The sequence below is a fragment of the Coturnix japonica genome, chromosome 5 (assembly GCF_054131305.1).
Source record: "Coturnix japonica strain WE chromosome 5, WE-NBRP24, whole genome shotgun sequence".
NCBI classification, from domain to species: Eukaryota; Metazoa; Chordata; class Aves; order Galliformes; family Phasianidae; genus Coturnix; species Coturnix japonica.
The window spans coordinates 26,849,101-26,870,057 of NC_140667.1; the positions used below are offsets into that span (position 1 = coordinate 26,849,101).

At 35.6% G+C, this 20,957-nt stretch overlaps 1 protein-coding gene across 19 annotated transcripts in view; it reads right to left on the reverse strand.

The window, feature by feature from the left end:
- Positions 1 to 20,957, reverse strand: part of PCNX1 (pecanex 1) — a 75,484-nt gene that overhangs the window by 20,011 nt on the left and 34,516 nt on the right. For 6 of the 19 annotated variants that reach the window (XM_015864696.3, XM_015864689.3, XM_085550333.1 and 3 more), the window contains 11 exons: positions 13,303 to 13,393; positions 11,493 to 11,550; positions 9,102 to 9,319; positions 8,198 to 8,351; positions 7,627 to 7,659; positions 6,447 to 6,618; positions 4,127 to 4,237; positions 3,620 to 3,711; positions 2,614 to 2,723; positions 1,325 to 1,430; positions 172 to 264 (listed from right to left, as the gene is read on the reverse strand). In XM_015864696.3, the coding sequence (XP_015720182.1) occupies positions 172 to 264; positions 1,325 to 1,430; positions 2,614 to 2,723; positions 3,620 to 3,711; positions 4,127 to 4,237; positions 6,447 to 6,618; positions 7,627 to 7,659; positions 8,198 to 8,351; positions 9,102 to 9,319; positions 11,493 to 11,550; positions 13,303 to 13,393 (1,238 nt within the window). Of the gene's footprint in view, positions 1 to 171; positions 265 to 1,324; positions 1,431 to 2,613; positions 2,724 to 3,619; positions 3,712 to 4,126; positions 4,238 to 6,446; positions 6,619 to 7,626; positions 7,660 to 8,197; positions 8,352 to 9,101; positions 9,320 to 11,492; positions 11,551 to 13,228; positions 13,394 to 19,317; positions 19,503 to 20,957 lie in introns of those variants that run through there. The other 13 variants (XM_015864684.3, XM_015864695.3, XM_015864694.3 and 10 more) reach the window with 8 other exon arrangements.

Here is a 20,957-nt window from a genome sequence, read left to right on the forward strand (position 1 = left end):
GACACACAAAGCTGAAATGTGAGAACGTTCAGTCATATCCTTGTCATGCTATATATTTAAGGATAATCTAAATCTGCTCATTCTGGTAATGCCATGGCTCTGCTAAGTGTTATATATCATTAGAACATCTGTACACAGAAAACAAGTCACACACTTGATGCATCACCTTACCTGTAGAACTGTAAATACTGTGCTGACGTGAATTGCAAAATAGAGTACGCCAATGACTATACACACAATCAGGTCAGACTGCAATCGTTCACTCTGGGGAGTCAAAACAAAATAATTTTAGCAAACATCAGTTTTGGTTGTCCTCTTCAGAATCTCATTGTGCATCAGCAGTATTGGTGAAACTGATTAAAAGAATCTCCAATGATGTCAGCGTTAATAGTTACCATTGAAGATATCAGAAATTTCATAAGGGCACTTATGAAGGTCCCCTACTTAAAGCAGGACTGAAAAGAAAAAAAAATCAATATACTCAATATACTCTCTCATTCTGGACCACTAAGGGTTACAGGGATCCTGTGTATAGAAGAGAAAAAAGCTGACAGGGCTAACCTAATTTTCCATTTACAAATGACCTTGAATTTTCCTTACAAAGCCCTTACAAATGAGCTTGAATTTTCTGTTATTTCTAAAAAAATAAAATAAAAATAAAATAAAAATGCAATAGAAGCTACACGTTGGGAATGGACAAAAAACAACAAAATGATTCGCATCAGGCTAGTCACAAGAGGGCGATATAGGTTCAGGGTCATTGGAAGTTATAGTCTTCCAAGTTCAGACTTGCTCCCACTATAAACACACACACAGAAAAGCATTACAGGATTAACTACTCCAAAATCAGAAAAATACTTATGCAGAGCAATTATTGCTTCAAGGTCTTAACTTTTCAGGATACAGTTTTGTTTGTTTGGTTTTTTTCCTTTTTCCTGCAATACAAGAAATTCTACTTTTTAATAAATACTGAAAGTCATCCTCAGCTCTCCCACTCTCCCAGCAACTAAAGATATTGAGTTAAAGCTCCCATAGTCTTTTCTGTCCTACTACTGCTAAGACTGCGGTTTCTCTGCTGTTTGCAGTTTCCACACATTGAATTCTGTCACGTTTGTGTCTGCTGTACTAGGAGAGATCTGTTGATGCTGTTAATCCTCTTGAGACGAGACCTATGCAACTTGGTCATCTTTCACACAAGTTAAATTTACCAGATCTTTTATTTACTGCTCCAGACCAATGCTGTACTAAGTATCATAAGATAGAAACATAAAGTGGTTAGACTGAATTTAAAAAAAAAAAAAAGTGATCAAAAATGCCTACTTACCACAGAATTTCTAAGCTTTTCAGGTAGAGGATCTTTCACTTCAGACAGAGGATCCTCAGGGTTTTTGTCTTCAGAATTAGGAAAAAATTTTGATTGCACTAAAGAGCTTGAAGAAAGACACAAAGAACCCATTGAAAAGCATGTACTGCTCTGCTTTGAGAAGAGTAACAAAGTCAGAAGATTTACTTCTACAAGTTCATTACAAAAAAAGTAATCCTAGTATATTAGGCACTTCCACGTGGAAAAGCTTATTATAACAAAATCTTCATTTTATCTTAACATCAGTTCTCCAGCTACACACAGAGATCACCACTAAGGAGAGAACTTAAAACCGCCGGGTGAATAAATCTAGCTGCTTATTTATCTAGGGACTGGGTAACAAATAATTGGACAAATGATGAATTTTCTAAACTGTGATGAAACTAGTCATGAAACTAAACTTCTGCATGTAAGTAACAAAACTCTACATGCTCAAAAGTTCAGACACAGCCTGAAAACATCAGTTAGAGAACAAAGAATTCCCCGACTTAAATCCAACTGATGAATTCTCAGAAGACCCTGCATGAACGCCCAGATAAGAATCTCTGGTCTCTCCATCTACAGAAGAGGCTCTGATTATGTGACTCAGACTACTGCTCAAATTCATCCAGCATTATAGCTACATTTAAATCCAAGTTCAAGCACTGCCTAATCACATATGTGCCAACTGAGCCTCTATTGGCTGTTCTATGAAAGCAGTGTTTCTCCTACTGGAAGCATTTTGTTTTACATACTTAACTACTAACTGACAAGTACTCTCAACATCAGATCAATATACTCCAATTCAGAAGAACAAGCCTGTTTCCCCATCTTGGATGGGTGCATTAACAGAATATTACTGGCTTGTTTCCTAGACCAAATTTGATTTATTTCTTTGATCACACATTCAAAGGAAAAATGCAGTAACGAATTAAGTGAGAAAAGTATAGACCAAGAAAAATCCATGAGGCTTCTGCTTAAACTAGTTCTTTCAGCACCACTTTAATCATTACAAATCATTGTTACACAAAATGTACCAGTAGGAAGCTGGCCATGACTGGAAATTAGAAAGCATCTGAATCAGACTTTGGCTGCAAAGAAAGGCTGCCCTTCAAAGGAAAAAGCAGATGCAAAATCTGAAAATTTCACTTTAATTACCGAACCAGTATCATACCATTTTTGATCACGCCAATGTCAGTTTAACATTTTGTATCTAAAGTCCCTTCAAAAATTGCATCTTTCTTGAGAAAGGATTAAAAAAAGTCACTTACAAAAGCACAGAAGGGTCACTACTTTGTCTGCTGAGATGATATGACATTGCCACTAATAAACCACAAAATATGGAGAAGAGAACTGGAATATGCTGCCCATCCCAGGAATCCTGGAGGAAAAAAAAAAAAGAAATGCAAATAAGGAAGAGGCAAAGTTTAACACTTATCTGCCACATAAGAACTCCATGTATCATAATGCAAGAAGAGAAATACATAAATAAATCACTCTACAATCCCACAAATAAGAAACTGGAATTCCAGTAGGAAAATCCTGTTCAATATTTAACTACAGGTTAGAAATTCTAACAGCGTACACTCCTTAAACGTTCTGGGGCATGATGGGAATATTTTCTCCAACACCTTTTTACTATCTGCAGAATGAAAAAGAACCAGGTAATGCTGAATTTGAAGGAGCACATTCCACAATCAGCTGTAAACTGAAAGCATTCGGACCATTCACACACCTGAAACTGATAAACAGAACCTGTATCATACTTTAAAACACAATGGCATTTTAAGAAAGGAAAGGCTGCTTGTTTGTGTAGGCAGGCATACATCATTCACTTTGACACTGGAAGCCCTTTCCCAGCTCTCTTTTCAAGTAAACAAAGATCTGAAAATGCTGTTTATGGCTTATATCACCAGAAAAAATATGTAGGAACAACCCTTTTTTAGACATTTACACATCAACACATGACTACTTTATAAGAAACAAGACAGCTCTGTGATTGTTTCAAGAACTAATACAGAACAGATCTGAAGGTAAGTGTCATGTTCTAGGCAAATAATAGCCTGGTTGCACATAAACAAATCACTCACCTTTTAAAAGCCAAAGTCTGCTTTGTTCCTACTTTCCATCTGTTTCATTGATACAAAAGCTAAGCAAATATAAAGCCCTACCAAATCAGACTAATATTTCTAATTCATTTTCTGCATATTTGAGATTAAAGGGAAAAAAAACAAAACTCAAAGCATGAACCTATACTGTGTGTGCAATTCTACTTACCTTCAGGGCACCATAGCATAGTCCATACAACAACGCTACTGCCACGATACTACAGATGAAACTGTAAAGTGCTGCAAGCAGGCTTGTGGTAGCTGAATTTCATAGGTGAAGAAAAGATATTATCTAATTAGGTTAGAATATGGAAGACTTCAGGTTGTTTAAAGAAGAAGTCAGTTCTGATATTAAAATCCCAACCCACAAAAATGTACCTATTTTCCCTTAGAAAATGATAAGAATTATTTTTATGGCTTCATTTATGATATCATTAATTCAACAGCATTAACGTGCAAATGGCTAACATTGCAATGGAAACAAGTAAAGGAAATACAGTCTTCAACAGACTAATTAGGACAGTAATTATGTTTCTCAATAATTAATCAGAAGAACTTTAACCTTTTAAAATGCAACTGGTATTCCATATGTATAGGCCATGAATATAGATAGCGTAACCATTAAATTCTTTAGCCTATTCTAATGCTTTTGTCACTGTTGTGGACAAACACTCACCATTGCCACCAAAGACATGAATATCCAGCTGTTCACAGAGATACATCACAAATGTATTCACCTGAGGCAGGAGACCAATGAAGAATACTATGGGGAAGCATAGTGTAAACACTACAAAGGAAAAAAAAAAAGTTGAAAAAGTGATGAATATATAGAAAATACTGCATGTTAACGTACACTTTGGTTTAAATTCCAGGGTACTATACACTACATTTCTTGCAGATGTGACTGAATATAGAGGTTACGTTGACCAATATGCAGAAGTTTCTTGTTTGTTCATGCCCATTTCAGAGATTCCAACTATTTCATTTCTAGGTTGCCTGTCATTAATAATACCTGACAATTCTACTCACTTACCCATTCCACTTCTTAAAAATACGTAAATAAAATTTATGTTGTCCTGATGCCAAATTACATACTTTAAAGTGAAAATAGGCAACTTGACACGAACCATTAAAATCTCTGTGAATTACAGAATTTATAAAGATAAATAAATGACACAATTTCTGTACATAGAATGGTCACAGTCCCACCCTCAGGGACTTACTTTCCAACTTCAGGAAAAAAAAAACATGTATAAACTATCATCCTCCACACAACTGTTATGTTTAAATCCGCTTCTCATGTGACAAGCTTTCAGTTCCGCAGTATCAAACCATGAAAATCATTTTAGAGGACAAAATCCAACAGGACTTTCTACTTTATTAGAGACTTGTAGCTTCAGTGACCACAGACTTGGAGGTATCTTCCTCAGAATCACAAGTCTCAATTTTAAGTTTCTAATGTTATATCCGCTGAATGGCTGTATAATAAAGGCCATCACTCCTACTTGATGAAGATAAATAACTAAAGTCATTTAAAAACCATGTAGGTTCAAGGCTTGGGAAAAACAAGTTCTGCTTCTTTTTACTGATACAAGCCAGGAAATACATGCCTAAGGACCAGCTACTCAGGACCTGAAGAAAATATTTCAGAATTCTCAAATCATTAATCAAGCAAGTCTATACAGGAGGCAAACACACTTATCACACTGTGTGGTTAAAAATGTTTCTTCATCAAGGCCTGTAAGATTAATTACCTTAGATCAGAAAATAAATCTGGGAAAACACAATCCATAAAGAGCAGCCTGGCAAAAATTCAACATTTCTCATGGCTTTTGAAGAACTCAACAGAACTACCCTCTAATGGGCACCATTTAGGAAAACAGAAAATGCTGCTGGAACAGATTTAGACTAATTGATTAAGTTTGACTTGTGGAATAGGTGAAAATCTCTACCAGACCTCATCTGTCTGCTAGTACGGACACACCTATGGCATTATCTGAACACAAAGTCTGCCTCACACCTGTGATGTTCTAACTGCTGTTCCTAGGAATGGGCAGGGAGAAGCAGCTGAGTAATTTCCTTTGTGCTAACAAAGTATTTGCTACCACAACCCAAAGATTGCTAGAATGCTATTTCAGAAACAACACGATGCCCACAAGCAGAGTAGGAAGGGGTTTTAGGCAGAACTTTGGATTATGTAAGATTTATATGTAAATTTATAGGGGAAAGGAATAAAATAAAATAAGAGCCGCATTCAGAACACTTCAACTAGTCTGGTAGGTGAAGATACCAGTATATCTTTCTAAAACTAGAAAAGATTAAGCACTTCTAAAAAGTAGGTCTTTCTTCAGGATGCCCACACCATCCATATATAAGGTTTTCTATTTAGGTATGGGGATATGGATACACACCACAGAAATGACTCAAAGGGAGGAGAAAAGATCTCTGAGGTCAACAGAGAATAAACAAAGGAAAAATGAGGCCAGTTTTAAGAAAACAAAACAAGAAATCAAAAAAGTCTGCTGGATTAACTTCTTTTACCATAGCAGATGCAAACAAGTATGTGATTAGCTCCACAAAAGCTACAAAAAAGCAGCTTTGAAATGGTGTGGACAACGCTGCTCATAAATGAAAGATCTTCTCCCTCTAGGCACTTAACTATAGTTTTACTAGCATAAAGTAAAACCACATGAGGCATAAAAATCAGAACGTTTTTAAAGAAAACATATATCAAGTAATAAATGATAAACCTCAGATTGCCCAAGTCTGTAACTCTTGCAAGAGCAAAGCTATAGAAAGGAACAATTTTCCTATAAACATCAGTAAGCTGAAGCTTCTCTTTCCAAAGAAAACTAAATGAACTGCAGTTAGGAGACAGTGCAACAGCATCACAACAAGGTTCAACGTAGAAAGAATACAATAGCTCCACTATGGTGTAGTAAAAAATAAATAAATAAATAAATAAATAAAATAAAATTAAGCGTAGAGCAACTCACCTATAACTAAGTCCCTGGCTGACAGCAGCAGCAATGGGTTGGTGAAAGCCATTCCATACAACTTGAATCTCGTTGTAGATATGTTTCTGCTGCCATAATCCAACAGCCAAATAAGACCACAACATAAACAGAAATATACAGGCCTACTATAGGCTATGATACGATTATGACCCTGTTTAAAAAAATTGAAATATTTCATGATTAGAAAACCTATTTTTTTAAAACCTTTCTATTATAGTTTCAGAATCAAAATTACTTTTTGCTCACGAACTACTCCTACAATGTGTTGTCACCTCAATTTTTTTTTTTCATAACATCCTTAAAATACTGGGATAAAAATGGATGCTTTTTTGTGGCTTTGATCTATATAATGAGCACACAAATTAAACTTAGACTCAGTTATTTTTACACTTATTCTCACCTGAACTTCATACCATGTTTCTCACAACACCAAGTGTCAGAAAAACTCTGCCAAACCTTCATAAGCAAGAGAACAATATTTTGACTAAAAATCAATTGAGTTTATTACTCAGATACTGCTCCTGCTGAAAATGAAAGCATTTCTGTACCCATTAAAATACACAACTTACTGCCTAAAATAATATGAATGATGTGCTAAAGAGGAATAAAGCTTTACAGCATCTTTACTTCTTAGGATGTTACAAAAGTGTTTTGTCTTGGCAAGCTAGATGATGCTCAATAAAATATAAACATTGTTCAGCACTACCACATTAACACTTCCATGCACAAAATTAACGCTCTCTAGAGTACTGCATACTCAGCCTAGGAGAGCACACTAATACAACTGAATGATCTACAAGGCTAAAACAGCATATCTGCAAAGCTTGGCTAGTTCATTCTACAACAACAAATTAAAATGCTAAAAATAATGGTTAAAAAGCCATTCTTTGATTTTATGATCCTTAAAGTACCTTCCACCCCAAACCATTCCACAATTGTGTAATAAAACAGGGAGAATAGGATTTGCTAAAAACCAACAGAAAGCATAGAGGGAAAACAAATATAGTATAAATTCCCTTATCACATACTAAGAGAATATAAGCCTCTTGTGCCCTATGAGAAATCATATAAGAGAAATGGCATAACATCAAGAAGATCAATTCTCTGTGGAAATTTTACATCTGCAGGGTTAATAAGGAGACATATGCCTATGACTTACATGTCGAGGGGAAGAAGAATCTGGCTGAACGCTCTGAAATCAAAAAGAGGGAAGTTATCCACTCTACAGTAAGTACACTTTACTCCTATCTTCCCATCCCTTTCTCCTTTCCACCTTAATAGTTCTATCTTAATTTCAATGTTCCTTACGTATCATTAACACTAGCCTGATAAAAGTGTCTAATAAATACCAATTCAACTGATTAAAAACAGGTTTAGGAGCAATTGCATAATAAGAAAGCACTGAGGTACATCAACTTCTAAAGAAAAAAACACTCTAAACCATCTTGTTTAGTTTGTCAGCTTCTTTTTAACCAATAAGATTTTGTTCCTCTTTCGGAAAACAAAAAGTGAGAGTACAACAAATAAAGGATTATTTAACAAACACGAAGAACTATTCTAGTGAAATCATCTTCTATAACCATCTATCAAACTTCCCACTAAGGTGAATTTTGCTTATTTATTTTTAAAAACAATAAACACACAGTTTTTCCTCAATTCCAAATAGCCTGCAACATCCAACCTAAATTATTTCTATTATTTATACAAAGTGAAGATAGAAATCGAAATACCTTCAACAGCGAGTACTGGCAACTGGCTATAACCAGGCAGAACTGGAAGACCCAGATATCCTTGAAAAAGCCCTCAATAAGAAGTACAGAGCCCAGAAATGCAACTAGAATAGCTAGGATGACAGCTAACACATTTTCAAGGATCTCACGATTCCTGTATGAGAGGGGGGGGAAAGAAAAAATGTATTAAAAGCTAATTATGTTTATAAAAAAGGTGGAAGAGAACAGCAAAGGTAAGAAGTTAACAACAGATAACGCTGTTGGTAGCAAAGTAGTTAAGAATAGTTTCGAACTTGTGTAAATTATTTTAGTACTCTTAGCAAAGATAAGAGCTACCGGAATAACCAGTGATAGCAATTAGTTTCTTATGAAATCAACCTCTATGAAGCCAAACTACTGTACTGAATACGTCAAGAAAGGTCATTTCTAAAGTGTGAATACTTGATATATTCTCAAAGCCGATAACTAGAGGTTGATGTTTATTTTATTCCACTAGGTAAGTGGAGCCGGGAAAACAGGTTACAGTATTATATGACTCTTTGGAAAAATGCTTTGGAACATCATGTATATTGTCTACTCGTTGAAATAAAACCCCTATATGCCAGGTTCTAGCACCTATCGATTTGTTTATTCAGAAACTGATATGTGTTTAAAGCTAAAAAGTCAAACAATGAGAGATTTGTTGCTTAAGATATCACTGTCACACACAAATTGAGAGAGCTTTTCCTAGCATTTCTGGAGAAACAAAGAGTAGCTTTTGCTATTTTAGAAACAAAAAGTTATTTTGGAATTATTATTTCGTCTTTCACAGTACAGTAAAAGCATTCCTAAAAGGAATGCTCACAGCTCATTTCCATTTTTTAATCTTTACTTTCTAAGGTCTAGTAACATACAAGGATCTCACCTATCAAATAAAGCCAGAAGAGTTAATCTATCAAAATTTATGCTAATCCAAAGCTTAGGCAGTATCCAAAAACGATAGTACTGCTTGACTTTTTGAGCTGCTTCCTCTTGAGGTTGCAAGTGGTCCTGAAGGTCAGGGCTCAGGTCAATATCTTGCTGCTCCAGTAGGTCTGTATCTATGGTTAGCAGCCTGTTCAACCTGATCTGGGGAAGAGAAAGCTAAAAGAAAGTCAGTATTAACTGAAGTTTCTTATGCATCACTGCATTCTATTGAATGCTGCCTTGAAAACAAAAACAAAAAACCTACTATTATTTAGTTTCAGTTTTAAGAAATTAGATTTTAAACTGTTAGATCTGTGACTTACTTTTCCTGTCCTTATTACAGCAAATGAAGAGCACTAGTGGCAATAACAGTTCCCCATACAACACAACTGTAGAATTTTAGACTTTAGAATGTTAGAACTTTTTTACATACTAGGCATATTAACCCACTTGCTCTGAAAACTTCTAATTTGAAGACTAGTAAACTGATACATGAGCAGTAATAATGCATATAAGAACAATACAAAGTTCTGAGTTAAAACAAATTATAGTCCATTTCTTATAGCCAACTAATCTGCATGCACATCCATGCTGAATGGTTGGTTTTGCATGACATAGCCACATGTGCAGCCATCAGTGGTCAAACTCACTGCATTCAGAATATACCAAGACACACACAGAAAAAGCTCCACCCTAACTAGTATAGTACTGCTTATGATTGACTCTAGTTGCTCAGTATTCTGTAGTCTGTCACTTCAGAATTTGTTTGAATTCACAGCAGTAATAACATCTAAGGAGAATACTCAAAGCCAAAAAAAAAAAAAGCAATTATGCACGTGCTTACTGTTTAACTCAGTTTTTACACCAACAGGCCACCAAACTCCTTAATGCACTGACCTTGAAGAATACTACTACTAAAATATCACTTAATGAATCAGTTAATAATTGTTAAGGCAGAAAATAAAATTAAAATACTCAAGTAATAATTAAAGTGCTGACATTATACAGTCATATATTACAATTAAAACTTCTCGCTTTTGTAGCTTTTTTCTTAATTCCTTAAAGTATCAGTACATCGTAACTACCCTCAGCCAGCTTCTCCTTCCTAAAAAGATATTAACAAGAACTAACAAAGGAGGAACATCCTCTTTCTGAAGGAATTTAAAAGCTCGTTTCTGATGAGCTGTGTTAGAAAGCAGTTGCTTCTTTGGCAGTTTTTTAAAATGCTGATCTCTTAAAAGGTAGAATCAATTTAATGTATCATTTCTCACATTAGTAATCAGTTGATGTTCCCCTTTAGATATGCGGACTCAGCTTTTTTATATATATATATATATATATATATATATATAGTATATGTGTGTGTGTATATATATATATACATATACATATATATATATATATATATACACACACACACACACATTATATATATTATATATATAGTTAATTTGCCTTATACAAAAACACTCCCACGCATATGCCCAATGGAACCACGCTGACAGTTACATGTCAGGGGCTGGAAATCAAAGAAAGTTCTAGCAGGCACTAAGTGAAGACCACATTCTTGATCAAAAGCATGGTTGGGTAAATTGAGGTTTCTCATCCTCTTCTCAAGCATGAAAACAAAATTTATTCTTTCCCCTTGATTAGGTTATCAGATACTTCAATATATTTCACTGTATCTTCCTAGCTTAAGAATCATTATTTTAAAGATTATGACCGTCTGCAGTGTTTTTGTATAGAAACTGAAGCAGTAGAGTTCAGAATTATAAGCATAGACACATGTGGACTAGACAACAATATAAAATGTTGAGGTCAGAAAACTATGGAATCCCAAAGCCACTCACAGTATGAAAAAGCTTCTGCCTTTTTACATTCACTCTTTCCACTTTTAATTTAAAACTTTATACAGCAGATTCCAATGAAAAATGTCTAAACTCCATTCAGGGAAACTGCTAACATTCCCTTTGTTCAGAACACAAGATTTCTTCTTTCTGCCACAGTATATCTTTGCAGTGGAAAGAAGTACAGCTTTGTTCACATCATCCAGTGACCTCTGGACAAACTATCTCAGACTATCCCAAACCAGGACAGTAATTTAGATTCAAACTACCATGCTTTAGATCAGTGGAAAAATTTATGTTTACAATTTAAAGTGCTACCCAAAAAGATGAATTTGTACTTATATACAATGACAGCTGAATAGTACCAGTTTCTCTTCACTGAAATTCAAGTAAAAAACCTTCTTAAAACAACCAACCACTGCATACAATGATTAATCAGATAAATAGAACTGTCATATCTTCAGATTTTTTGCATGCTTTAGAAATAAATAAGAAAAACTTACTAGATCATGTGGGTAAAAGTGAACTGAGGTAGAACTCGATACGTGAGAGTCCGTGTCACTATAAGAACAGGGGGAAAGACTTCATATTATAAAACTACATTTGATTCCAAAAGGCCACTAATTTACTAGTGTCCTAAATTAATTCTGACCACTCGTAAACTTCAGCTAAATGTCTTCCTTTAGATTTTTCTTTAGAACACATATTTAAAATACATGTATCCACTTCGCATAAACCTAACGAATAATCAGGAAAGAAAATAAACCTTCACAATTAATGGTCTTGCATACTGCGATTGATATTGGATCTGTACCAGATCAGGATCAATCTTCACCCTTACTCTTAGTTTAATTTTCTCAACACGTGATTTGATCAGGCAGTCCTACACAGATTACCATGATGGAAATTACTCCTCTTAAAAAAACAAAAACACAAAGATGTTATGTAATCTGTTAGATACTGATGTGTAAACACCCAACTCTAAGACAGTGAGGTGTCTCCTGGGTGTTTGAAGTTTGATAATTGTACACTGGTTTTATGAAGTCCCAGAACTGACAATAGTAGTACACATTCAACACAAATATGCTGACTTAAGTTATTTCAGACCTTTAAGCAAAACTTAAACCTCTGCCACGAAGAGCAAAATTACTCCACAATTTCCATTTGTTAGTGAGGAGGAGAAACTTCTTGCTGTAAAAGAGTCCATAACCAACTACTGCTTTCCTCCCCATAATTTTGTATAGCTTCTGACTGTATGTTTTTCATGTAAATTCCACAGCTGTAAGACTGGTATCGAACTTACACAAGTTCCTTTCAGTTCCTTGCCTTAACATAAAAATAATATTTGTTAACAATTTATTTCACTGAAACTGAACTATCATCCTGATGCTCAATTATTTGGATTTGACCAGATTGTTCCTTCCATTAGCATGTACAGCTTCACAACAGCAGCCATCAGCAAAGCCATTGCATCTGGAACATGCAAGCAATATAGGCAGGCATTGATAGCTTTGCGCAAGGAATTCAGAACTTTTTCTTCAAAGTTCAACCCTACAAGAAGCACTTGCACGCTTTCTTGGGAAAGATTTGAAGATGGAAGCTTTGAAATCCATTACTCCATAAATCCAAAAGCTATTCCACCTACACGTGGTAGGAGTTTTATAAACATTCAGCATGATGTAACAGGTTCAGAGCAGTTCCATGTAGTAAAGTGGATTTTAAGGCCAAGGTTTTGTTTTTTATTCCCTTTCTTCTGCCTCCTGTCTCTTCAGAGAAAGGAAGCATATCTTTCCAACAGCAAATGAACTTTCCAGTATGTAGCTGCCTATTTCCACTGTAAGTTTTCTCTTTTTTAAACTGCAGGCATGTTCACATTTTCCTGTATTGCTTCATGCCATCTATGAACTTAAGAAGAAACTTATCAGTTTACATTTGCTTCACAATTGGAAGTTCATTTTTAAATAAGTTGTAACTATTAATAGCTTCCTACTTTCCCCAAACCTGAGTTAAATACTATAAGGAAGACTCCCAGTTAAGCCAATCAAAAACGCATTTGTCAAGTTCTCAGTTGGACATTTATCGCTTAAACCAATATTAATCTTTGTTTTCCAAAACTTACTAAAATGGATGAGATTACGCATGCAATTACTGCCATCTTAAAAATCACCAAAGTTTCAAAAGTAGAAATATACACAGAATATTTTACATAGACTTTCTTTTGTAGTTCGTAATAAATAACCTTTTAAAATTAAAATAAAAGATTTTGTTGCAGTAAGACAAGAATCACCACTCTTGACTGGCCTTCACACACACCAGATGTTAGATGCTCTTCTTGCAGCTGGCTCAAAGTTCACAAGTGACATGTCGCAGCCCCCCGTCTCGTAGAGCGTAGAACTGAACTTACCTATTAAAAAAAAAAAAAAAAAAGCCAAGAACAGGTCAAGATTTCATGTTATTTCATCTTACCAGCACTAGATTTCTATACATCAGCTAACTATTAACAACAGTTTAGATATTAAATTTTTTTTATCAGTGTCAGAATATAAGATGTGGTAACGTGCCACCAGCGCAGACACAATACTAGCTATTTAGTCTTCTTTCGTATGACATACATGCAGTAAACAGCAATAAAGAAATAAATTAAGAGTTAATATTTATAAGATATCACCATTAACACAAGAAAAGCACAGCGTGAGCTTTTTCCACCCCCTACCCTTAGAGAATAACCAGGAAAACAACTTGCAATGACAATCTTTTTCAATTTTTTCCTCCCAACCTCAGGAGAATGATCAGTAAATCATTCATCAACACAGAGGAATCATGCTATGGCAGAGATTCCTCAAGTGTCCAAATTAAAATTCTTTGGAGAGGTACGTGTCTACTGTTTGGAAAGTAACACAAAGGCTGAACAAAGTCACCAGAGATGCTTCATTAGGCAGATCTCTAGAAAAACATAAAAAGGAATGGAAGGCAGATATTTACTCTACAAAACAGAAGCAAATACTTCAGTGAAGTATCAAAAGACCACAATCTACCTTGTGAGATAAACCATTATTACTAAAGGAGTTCCTGCATCGAAGTCTCCTCAAGATATTGCTCATTCAGAAAGTTTTCAATACCAACTCTATTTCTAAATATACAAATTAACAAAGAAGCAGAGTGAGATTCTAACTCAGATGATAAGTTACCTTCCTCACAATATGATGTTTATAGAGTGCCCTTCTCTCCACAACAGTTTGATCAGAGAGATAAGGACTGTAATTTCCCCACAAGGTGAATTCAATATATTTCTGCTTAGAATGCAGGAAGCTGATTCTGAAGTTGTAATCATCTTGTACAGCCCTGCCAACTTCCCCATTTCTCCTAGCTCAAAGCCTTTTACTCAACTCATGATGCAAGAGTATGCAATATTTTAAGAACTGTATTATCAGTTAAAAGGAAATAAAAACAAGCAAACAAAAAACTACTTTGGTGCATTTGAAGCAAAAGTCTGTGTAAACCTCTCAGCTGCACATCCTGAAGCACTACCTCCTGATGACGCAGGAAAACAAGTAGCCCCAGGAGAAACACCTAACAAGCTAAGAGCTTTCAATACCTTCACAAGGCTTTCTCTCCTCAGCAGAGAGGCACCAACTATACATATATGGCAGATGTGCTGAGAAAGAAGATTCCATTCTGACTCAGCAGCTACGTGGTTCAGTAGCTGTGCACAGAATGCATCAGAACACAATAATACAACAGCTCTCCCTCAATATTTAATTACATCTGTTACAGATATTTGTAAAGAAACAGGATCAGAAGATTCACTTCTTAGAATTGTTTTGGTTGTGTTTTTTTTCTGAATTTTGTTTGTTTTTGTTCAAGTGACTTGTCTGATTAGTTAACACCTTAATGAAGTGATTTAGTTAAGTATCCCCTTGTTTTTAATGCTTGATGCAGTGAACATTTATCAACGAAGTTTTAAAATCAAGCTGGTAGAACACACTAGGAACCTCCTTCCCCACAACTAATAGCTTTGTTTACATAGGAGTTTTCTGAACTTCAAGAGTAAAAAAATATTTCAACAATAAACATGAAGATATCAGATAAAATACTACTGATTTCTCTTGCTCTCAGGACTAAATTGTGCATAAACCATGTTAGAGAAAAAGTATTTCAACCAGCCAGCCCTTAAAAGAAACCATGATGTCTGGGTTTTCTTACATTCTTCATGTTTTTGCACAAACTGAGAGCCAGTAAATATATTAGCTACAATAATGTGATGCTAAATCAAAGAAACAAGAATATATTACAAGATACAGCTTCCCATTCCTTCTGGCTGACATAATACATCAGATAAATTTGTTTGACAAGATGTTTCCTGCACGTTGTTATACGCATCAAATGGAAAGGCCTTCAAAACTTGAGAAAATTAAGCATAAAATCCTTCACATAATGAAGTATCTACTACAGCACATGTGGATACACCTAGCCTCTGCAAGTCACCCAGGTGATCTTCCCTCTTTCCTGTTCCTTGCTCTCTTACAATTCTTTCAGTTATTTTTGATAGCATCACAATGAAGCAGCTTAAAGTTTCCTTCTCTAAGGATTGTAACATTATGATGTTAAGAACAAGCCAGACAGAGCCTTATTTTAAAAGTAAGGAAATTCAGCCAACATTAGTACACTAAATAGAAATGCCTGTAACTTTTCACCTAACTTTATCTCAGAGGGCTTCAGATTCTTCATAGTACTCTACCTGGAGCACATTATGAAAATAATAAAGCCAAGTTACTGATACTCAGACACAACTCTGAAATACATCAGCCTTATGGCATGAAGTGAAGGCAACGCACTTCCTTTGAAACATACTTTTTGTGCTCTTAAACAAACACTATCTCATCACCAAGGCCAAAAAGCCACATAAAGGTTCACATATTGCACAGACTGATGTTCCCACAGATAGGGGAATCAATGAAAGCAACAGAACAATGAGCTTACATGGACTGAACCTGGAAGACAAGTGGCTCAGCATCTGCCTGAAGAGGCAGTCTGTTTTCCTTCAGCCATATTATTTTCAGCATATTTCTTAATTCTCCATCTTACAAATATTTCTGCTTCAAACCTTCCACACTAGTTCCGAAAGATACTAAGATTTTTTGCACATTGCCTATGTCATCATTAGAACCATTAGAGTACTGTAACAAGTAGTAGGTAAGTATATTTCTTTAAATCCTATTCAGGACAACAAACAAAGCTATCAAAATTTGATTATTCCATAGCATGCAAGGAAATACCATTTACCAAGGTCAGGATTTACCTTCAGCTGCAGCATTAAAACTTAGAAGTTTTGATACTCCAAAGGTGCTCAATTTTTAATTTAGATGACATTTATCAAATGTGTAACTTATCCAATACACGCACAATTCCACAAACTACAAGAAGGAGATTTTCTTCAGGAACGATGGGAAATGAGTTCACCTTCTACTCATACCTTTGAAAATACTTTGCCATTCACTAAATTAAGCCTACTTATTTATCAAAAAAAGCAATGAGAAACTGATTCTAAGTTGTTTCAATCACATAATTGATCAGCAGATATCAACCTTAAAAGGCAGTATGGTAAGTTTCAATCTTCAACACCACCATGTAATTGCCTTTAAAAGCTTAAACACTTCAATAAATCTGTGATAACAACTAGAAGAGCCAAACGTTGCAGTACAGCTGCACCATAAAGATGACTACCTACATGAGGACAATAGGCTGTTATTTCACCCTCGTTTCTGACACCAGACACCTGTTCCAGTAGTTCAGTACTTGGAGCCTCAACTATTTCACAAATTCTAACAGCCTCCAAAGCAAGAACTCAAAAATCCCACCCATCACTTACACATTGAAGAGGGAGTAAAAGGCATCAGCACTGCCATACTATGCTCTGAAGACTATGATTCATCTCCATTGTGGTGTCTATTCCTCCTACGATTTACTTCTTTTCCACTGCTTCATGATAAGTTTCCTTCACCACTCTTTCAAATTCCTTTCATCATTCACAAAGCAACAACGTCATGTATAAGTCTTTCTACTTGGAATCTGGAAGACTACAAATAATGCTTCAAAGCTTCCCTTGCTTTATTCAGCACAATGCTCAGCAATTCTTCAGAATGCATAGTCTATATCCAGTCTTGTAATGACTAAGTACAACCCATTAAGATCCATCCTACACAGAATGTATCACCAGAATCAAATTAATAAATCTTTGAAACGAACAAACAAAAAAGTCAAACAAAAAACCAAACCACAGGACAAGGTACTGCCTCCCCTCTCCCCCAGGCACACTCCCTATGAAATAACACAAGATCATCTCCCTGCTTGTCAAGCCTTAGGAAGGAATGGAGCATGTGAAAGCCTGCCCCATTTTATCAGCTATTCTGCTGTAACAAAAGACTATCCACCATACAAAAGACTTTGAGAGCAGTCATTAGTTCATAATGTGGATTTTTTTTTAAAGTCTGCTGTAGAATCAAAAGAATTTGAATATATATATATTTTTAAGAATAAAAACAAATCTTAGTAGTATTAGCTTTCACACAGGGCGAGTTTCTAAACAGATGCTTGAAGCTCCAAGACACACAAATCTGAGATGTAATAGGGATTTATTCAACTGAGCACATCCTGACTGTTTTCTGCTCTACAGTGGCTATGTCTTGCTCCATAACACTGTACACACAGAACTTTAGAAGTTTATATAACTAAACTTATCTGAAGGCTGCAAATGTATTCTGTTCCAATTGCAGCAAAATTGACTGCTAGGAAAGCCTAAATACAATGCTGAATCCACTTCGATTTTCACTAAATCACTGTAAACATAAGTTCTTAAATAATTCAAATTGAACAACTGCACATCAAATTCTGAATTCTGTAAAACCCAATTCTATAAAAACTATAGGCAACAGGAATCATATCTATCAACTACAACACTAGTAGCTTCAAGAACAAGTCTTAGCACTAACTTTGAGTAGATACAAGCACAGTATCCCTGAATTTCAGCTACATCCCAATAACCACTTCATACAAGAAATAAGTCTCAAATTAAATAGCTAACAGAACTCATAGCTTTATGTGGTAAGCTTTCACATTTTAGAGATTCATACACTTAAGCAATGATTTTTCTATCTAGAAACTACCAGAGCCACAGAATCTAAAACAAGATCAGATAAGAAGGCTGTATCATTTAACATTTTGTAGTAACATTCTAAGAACGTCTTTCAGAGCATGTTAGAATTTTCTTTTTTGCTAATATTAATCTTTTCTCAAATTGTTCCTAGTAGGTAGAGAAGAATGGCTGCTTGCTAACTGAACTCTTTACTTTAAAGGGAAGAACCACAGCCCAGCAATTCTTGACATCTTCCTCACTGATGGTGCAAGATGATGAATCAATTATCTTTTAGAGCAAGGTTACAGTAGTAGATAGTGTTTTAAAGCAGTGTTCTAATCTAACCTTCACTTCTGTGTTATCACAACTGTCAGCCCTTCAAAATACCATCACTAACAATCGGCTCTAATCATGGACATCATTGCAATCTGAGCAGGAATTTCACTTCAGTACTGAAGTCATCACCAATTCAGGCCACAAACTGCAAAAATCCAGGCCAGGAATTTTTCCCCACCTTCCCCCATATTACTGTGTCACAGGAGATCAGTCACCTACTATAACCATCTGAACTTACTTCTCTCTAGCAATTTTTTTTTAACTGCAGAGAAGACAATAAGCAGTTAGCAATATTACATTAAACAGACCACGAAGGACTAAGGAGGACCATAAGACTTCAGAAATGATGGCAATTGACACAAGCAGATCCATATTTTCTTCTTGTCTCAATCTCCTACTTTTAAGCACATATTAAAACTACCGTCCTTGACGTGACAATTTCTTTTCAAAGAACAACTATTCAAAGGCTGTTCTGAAAGATCAAGGGTTCCTAGTCATCACAACAGGCATCTTTTCAGGAATCAGAAATCCCCCAAATTTACTAACAATCTCACCCCAATTCTCTTTGACAATACAAAGATACTTGTGTTACATGTGCTATACAGTTCAAATACAAAGACCTCATAGCACTGCTACTTATACATCCTTAGTATGTTTCCCATTGCAAATTCGTTAGACAAAGCGTCTGGAAACATGATGATGAAAGGCTGGATGTTTATCAACAATATTCCCTTCTAAGAAATGCACCTACAAGATCCAGAAACAAAAAGTTAATTTGAGCCATTTTTCACTGCATTATTACCAACATAGCTGCTGTATTAAAACTTCCATGTCACCAAGGTTACATAAGGCCTGCATACCAAGTCCATCGTGCAAACTGCTACCGCCTACAGCAGATGCAGTGGCATGTGATGCTTCTAAGTGGACACTCCCATTTCTCACCAGCAAGGAGGTGCTAGCGCTGAGCACAGCTGCCTGGGAGGGGGAGCGGGACTGCACTTTGGCCTGGGAGGAAGACTGCTGGCCTTGCTGACCATCTTGAAGGCTACGAGAAAACATGGATGGGGGAGACATTACCGGGAAGGAAAGGAAATAGCTAAAGTGAAGCAAAACAAGGTTTTTTGTTTTTTTTTTTTAAATAGGAAAATTTAAAATTACAGCATTCAGAAGCCATTCATTAGGGTTAAGATAACCCATGAGTTCTGTACAACAACTTGTTTGGACACTAATGCTACACTAGGCGATACAAAGTTCCCACCCAACCTTCTGGAAGCATTATTCTTCAGGCCTGAAGGTGAGCAGGGGAAGATGTTATTCTTAGCAGTCTTAATTTGTGGGTGCAGAAGTCAGCTACTGGTGGTTAGTCTAACTGTAGCCTGTGATCTCTCTTCTGTGCGATAGAGACTATTATACTATTAATAGCTAGGTTGCTCATGGAGGTATGACTTCAATTGTTTTGCTTTTGTTGCCAAAATATCACCACCTTCCTTGCTATAACTTTGCACTCTTCCTACAAACCGACTTTTAAGAGTAATCAGAAACCAGACATTGACAACAAACCTTGTGGATAACCACAGTTAAACCAGTACAACCAGAAATTTTGGGGGGTAGTATTTAGAATATTTCCAACAAGTTATTAATTAGCAAAACTTTTAGGACTATGTTAAAGCTATTTTGATAGTACTGCCCTGACAGAGATTTTGTTGCTCAGTATTCCTTATCACAACAAAATTCTTCTAAACCCAGAGTCAGAAATTCAACTCAATCTTCAGAGAAATGCATTAAGTTTAAAGCTGAAAAATGTTAGTCCTCTTCACAACCTTCTCAGCGCAAAACTATTTTAAGAAGCCATTTAACAAATATTAACAATGTTTTTAAAGCAGTTTAACGTTAAACATGGGAATGTCTCCAAATACAAGTGTCAAGCACATCATAACTACACTGCAGAATTGGTGGCTTTATTATCCTTATTTTATACATTTAGAGAAGTTACATCAGTCATTAGCTGGAGGACACTTCTTCAGATTAAGAAATCATATTTTTAATCAAGATAAAACAAAACTACCTAAAAATAGTTTGTTAAAACAAAAATTCTTTACCTTCTGCCTTAAGCATTCCCTTTTGAAATACAGTCTTAACCATCTATTGCTTTTAACATTTTAGTACATAGTGTGATGCCACAGTTGGGAGTGAGACAACTGTAAGAATAAGACCTTAGTAAGAGTTGAGGGTGTCTATCTGATGCAGTTGCATGTAACTATTCTCTAGAACTGATTTCACTTTTTCTTAGAACATCACTGCAAAACATGAAAATAACTATGAGACCAGGTGTTAAGCACAGCTCATGCAAAATACAACAGACATGCACGCAACTGACGAGGTTAAAATTGCAGCCCACATTCTAATGTATCAGAATCTGAAGCTTAATTCGATGTTTTACTGCTCTAGACAAGGCTACATGGCAACAGAAGCCCTAAGGAAGCTCACAAACTTGCCAGCT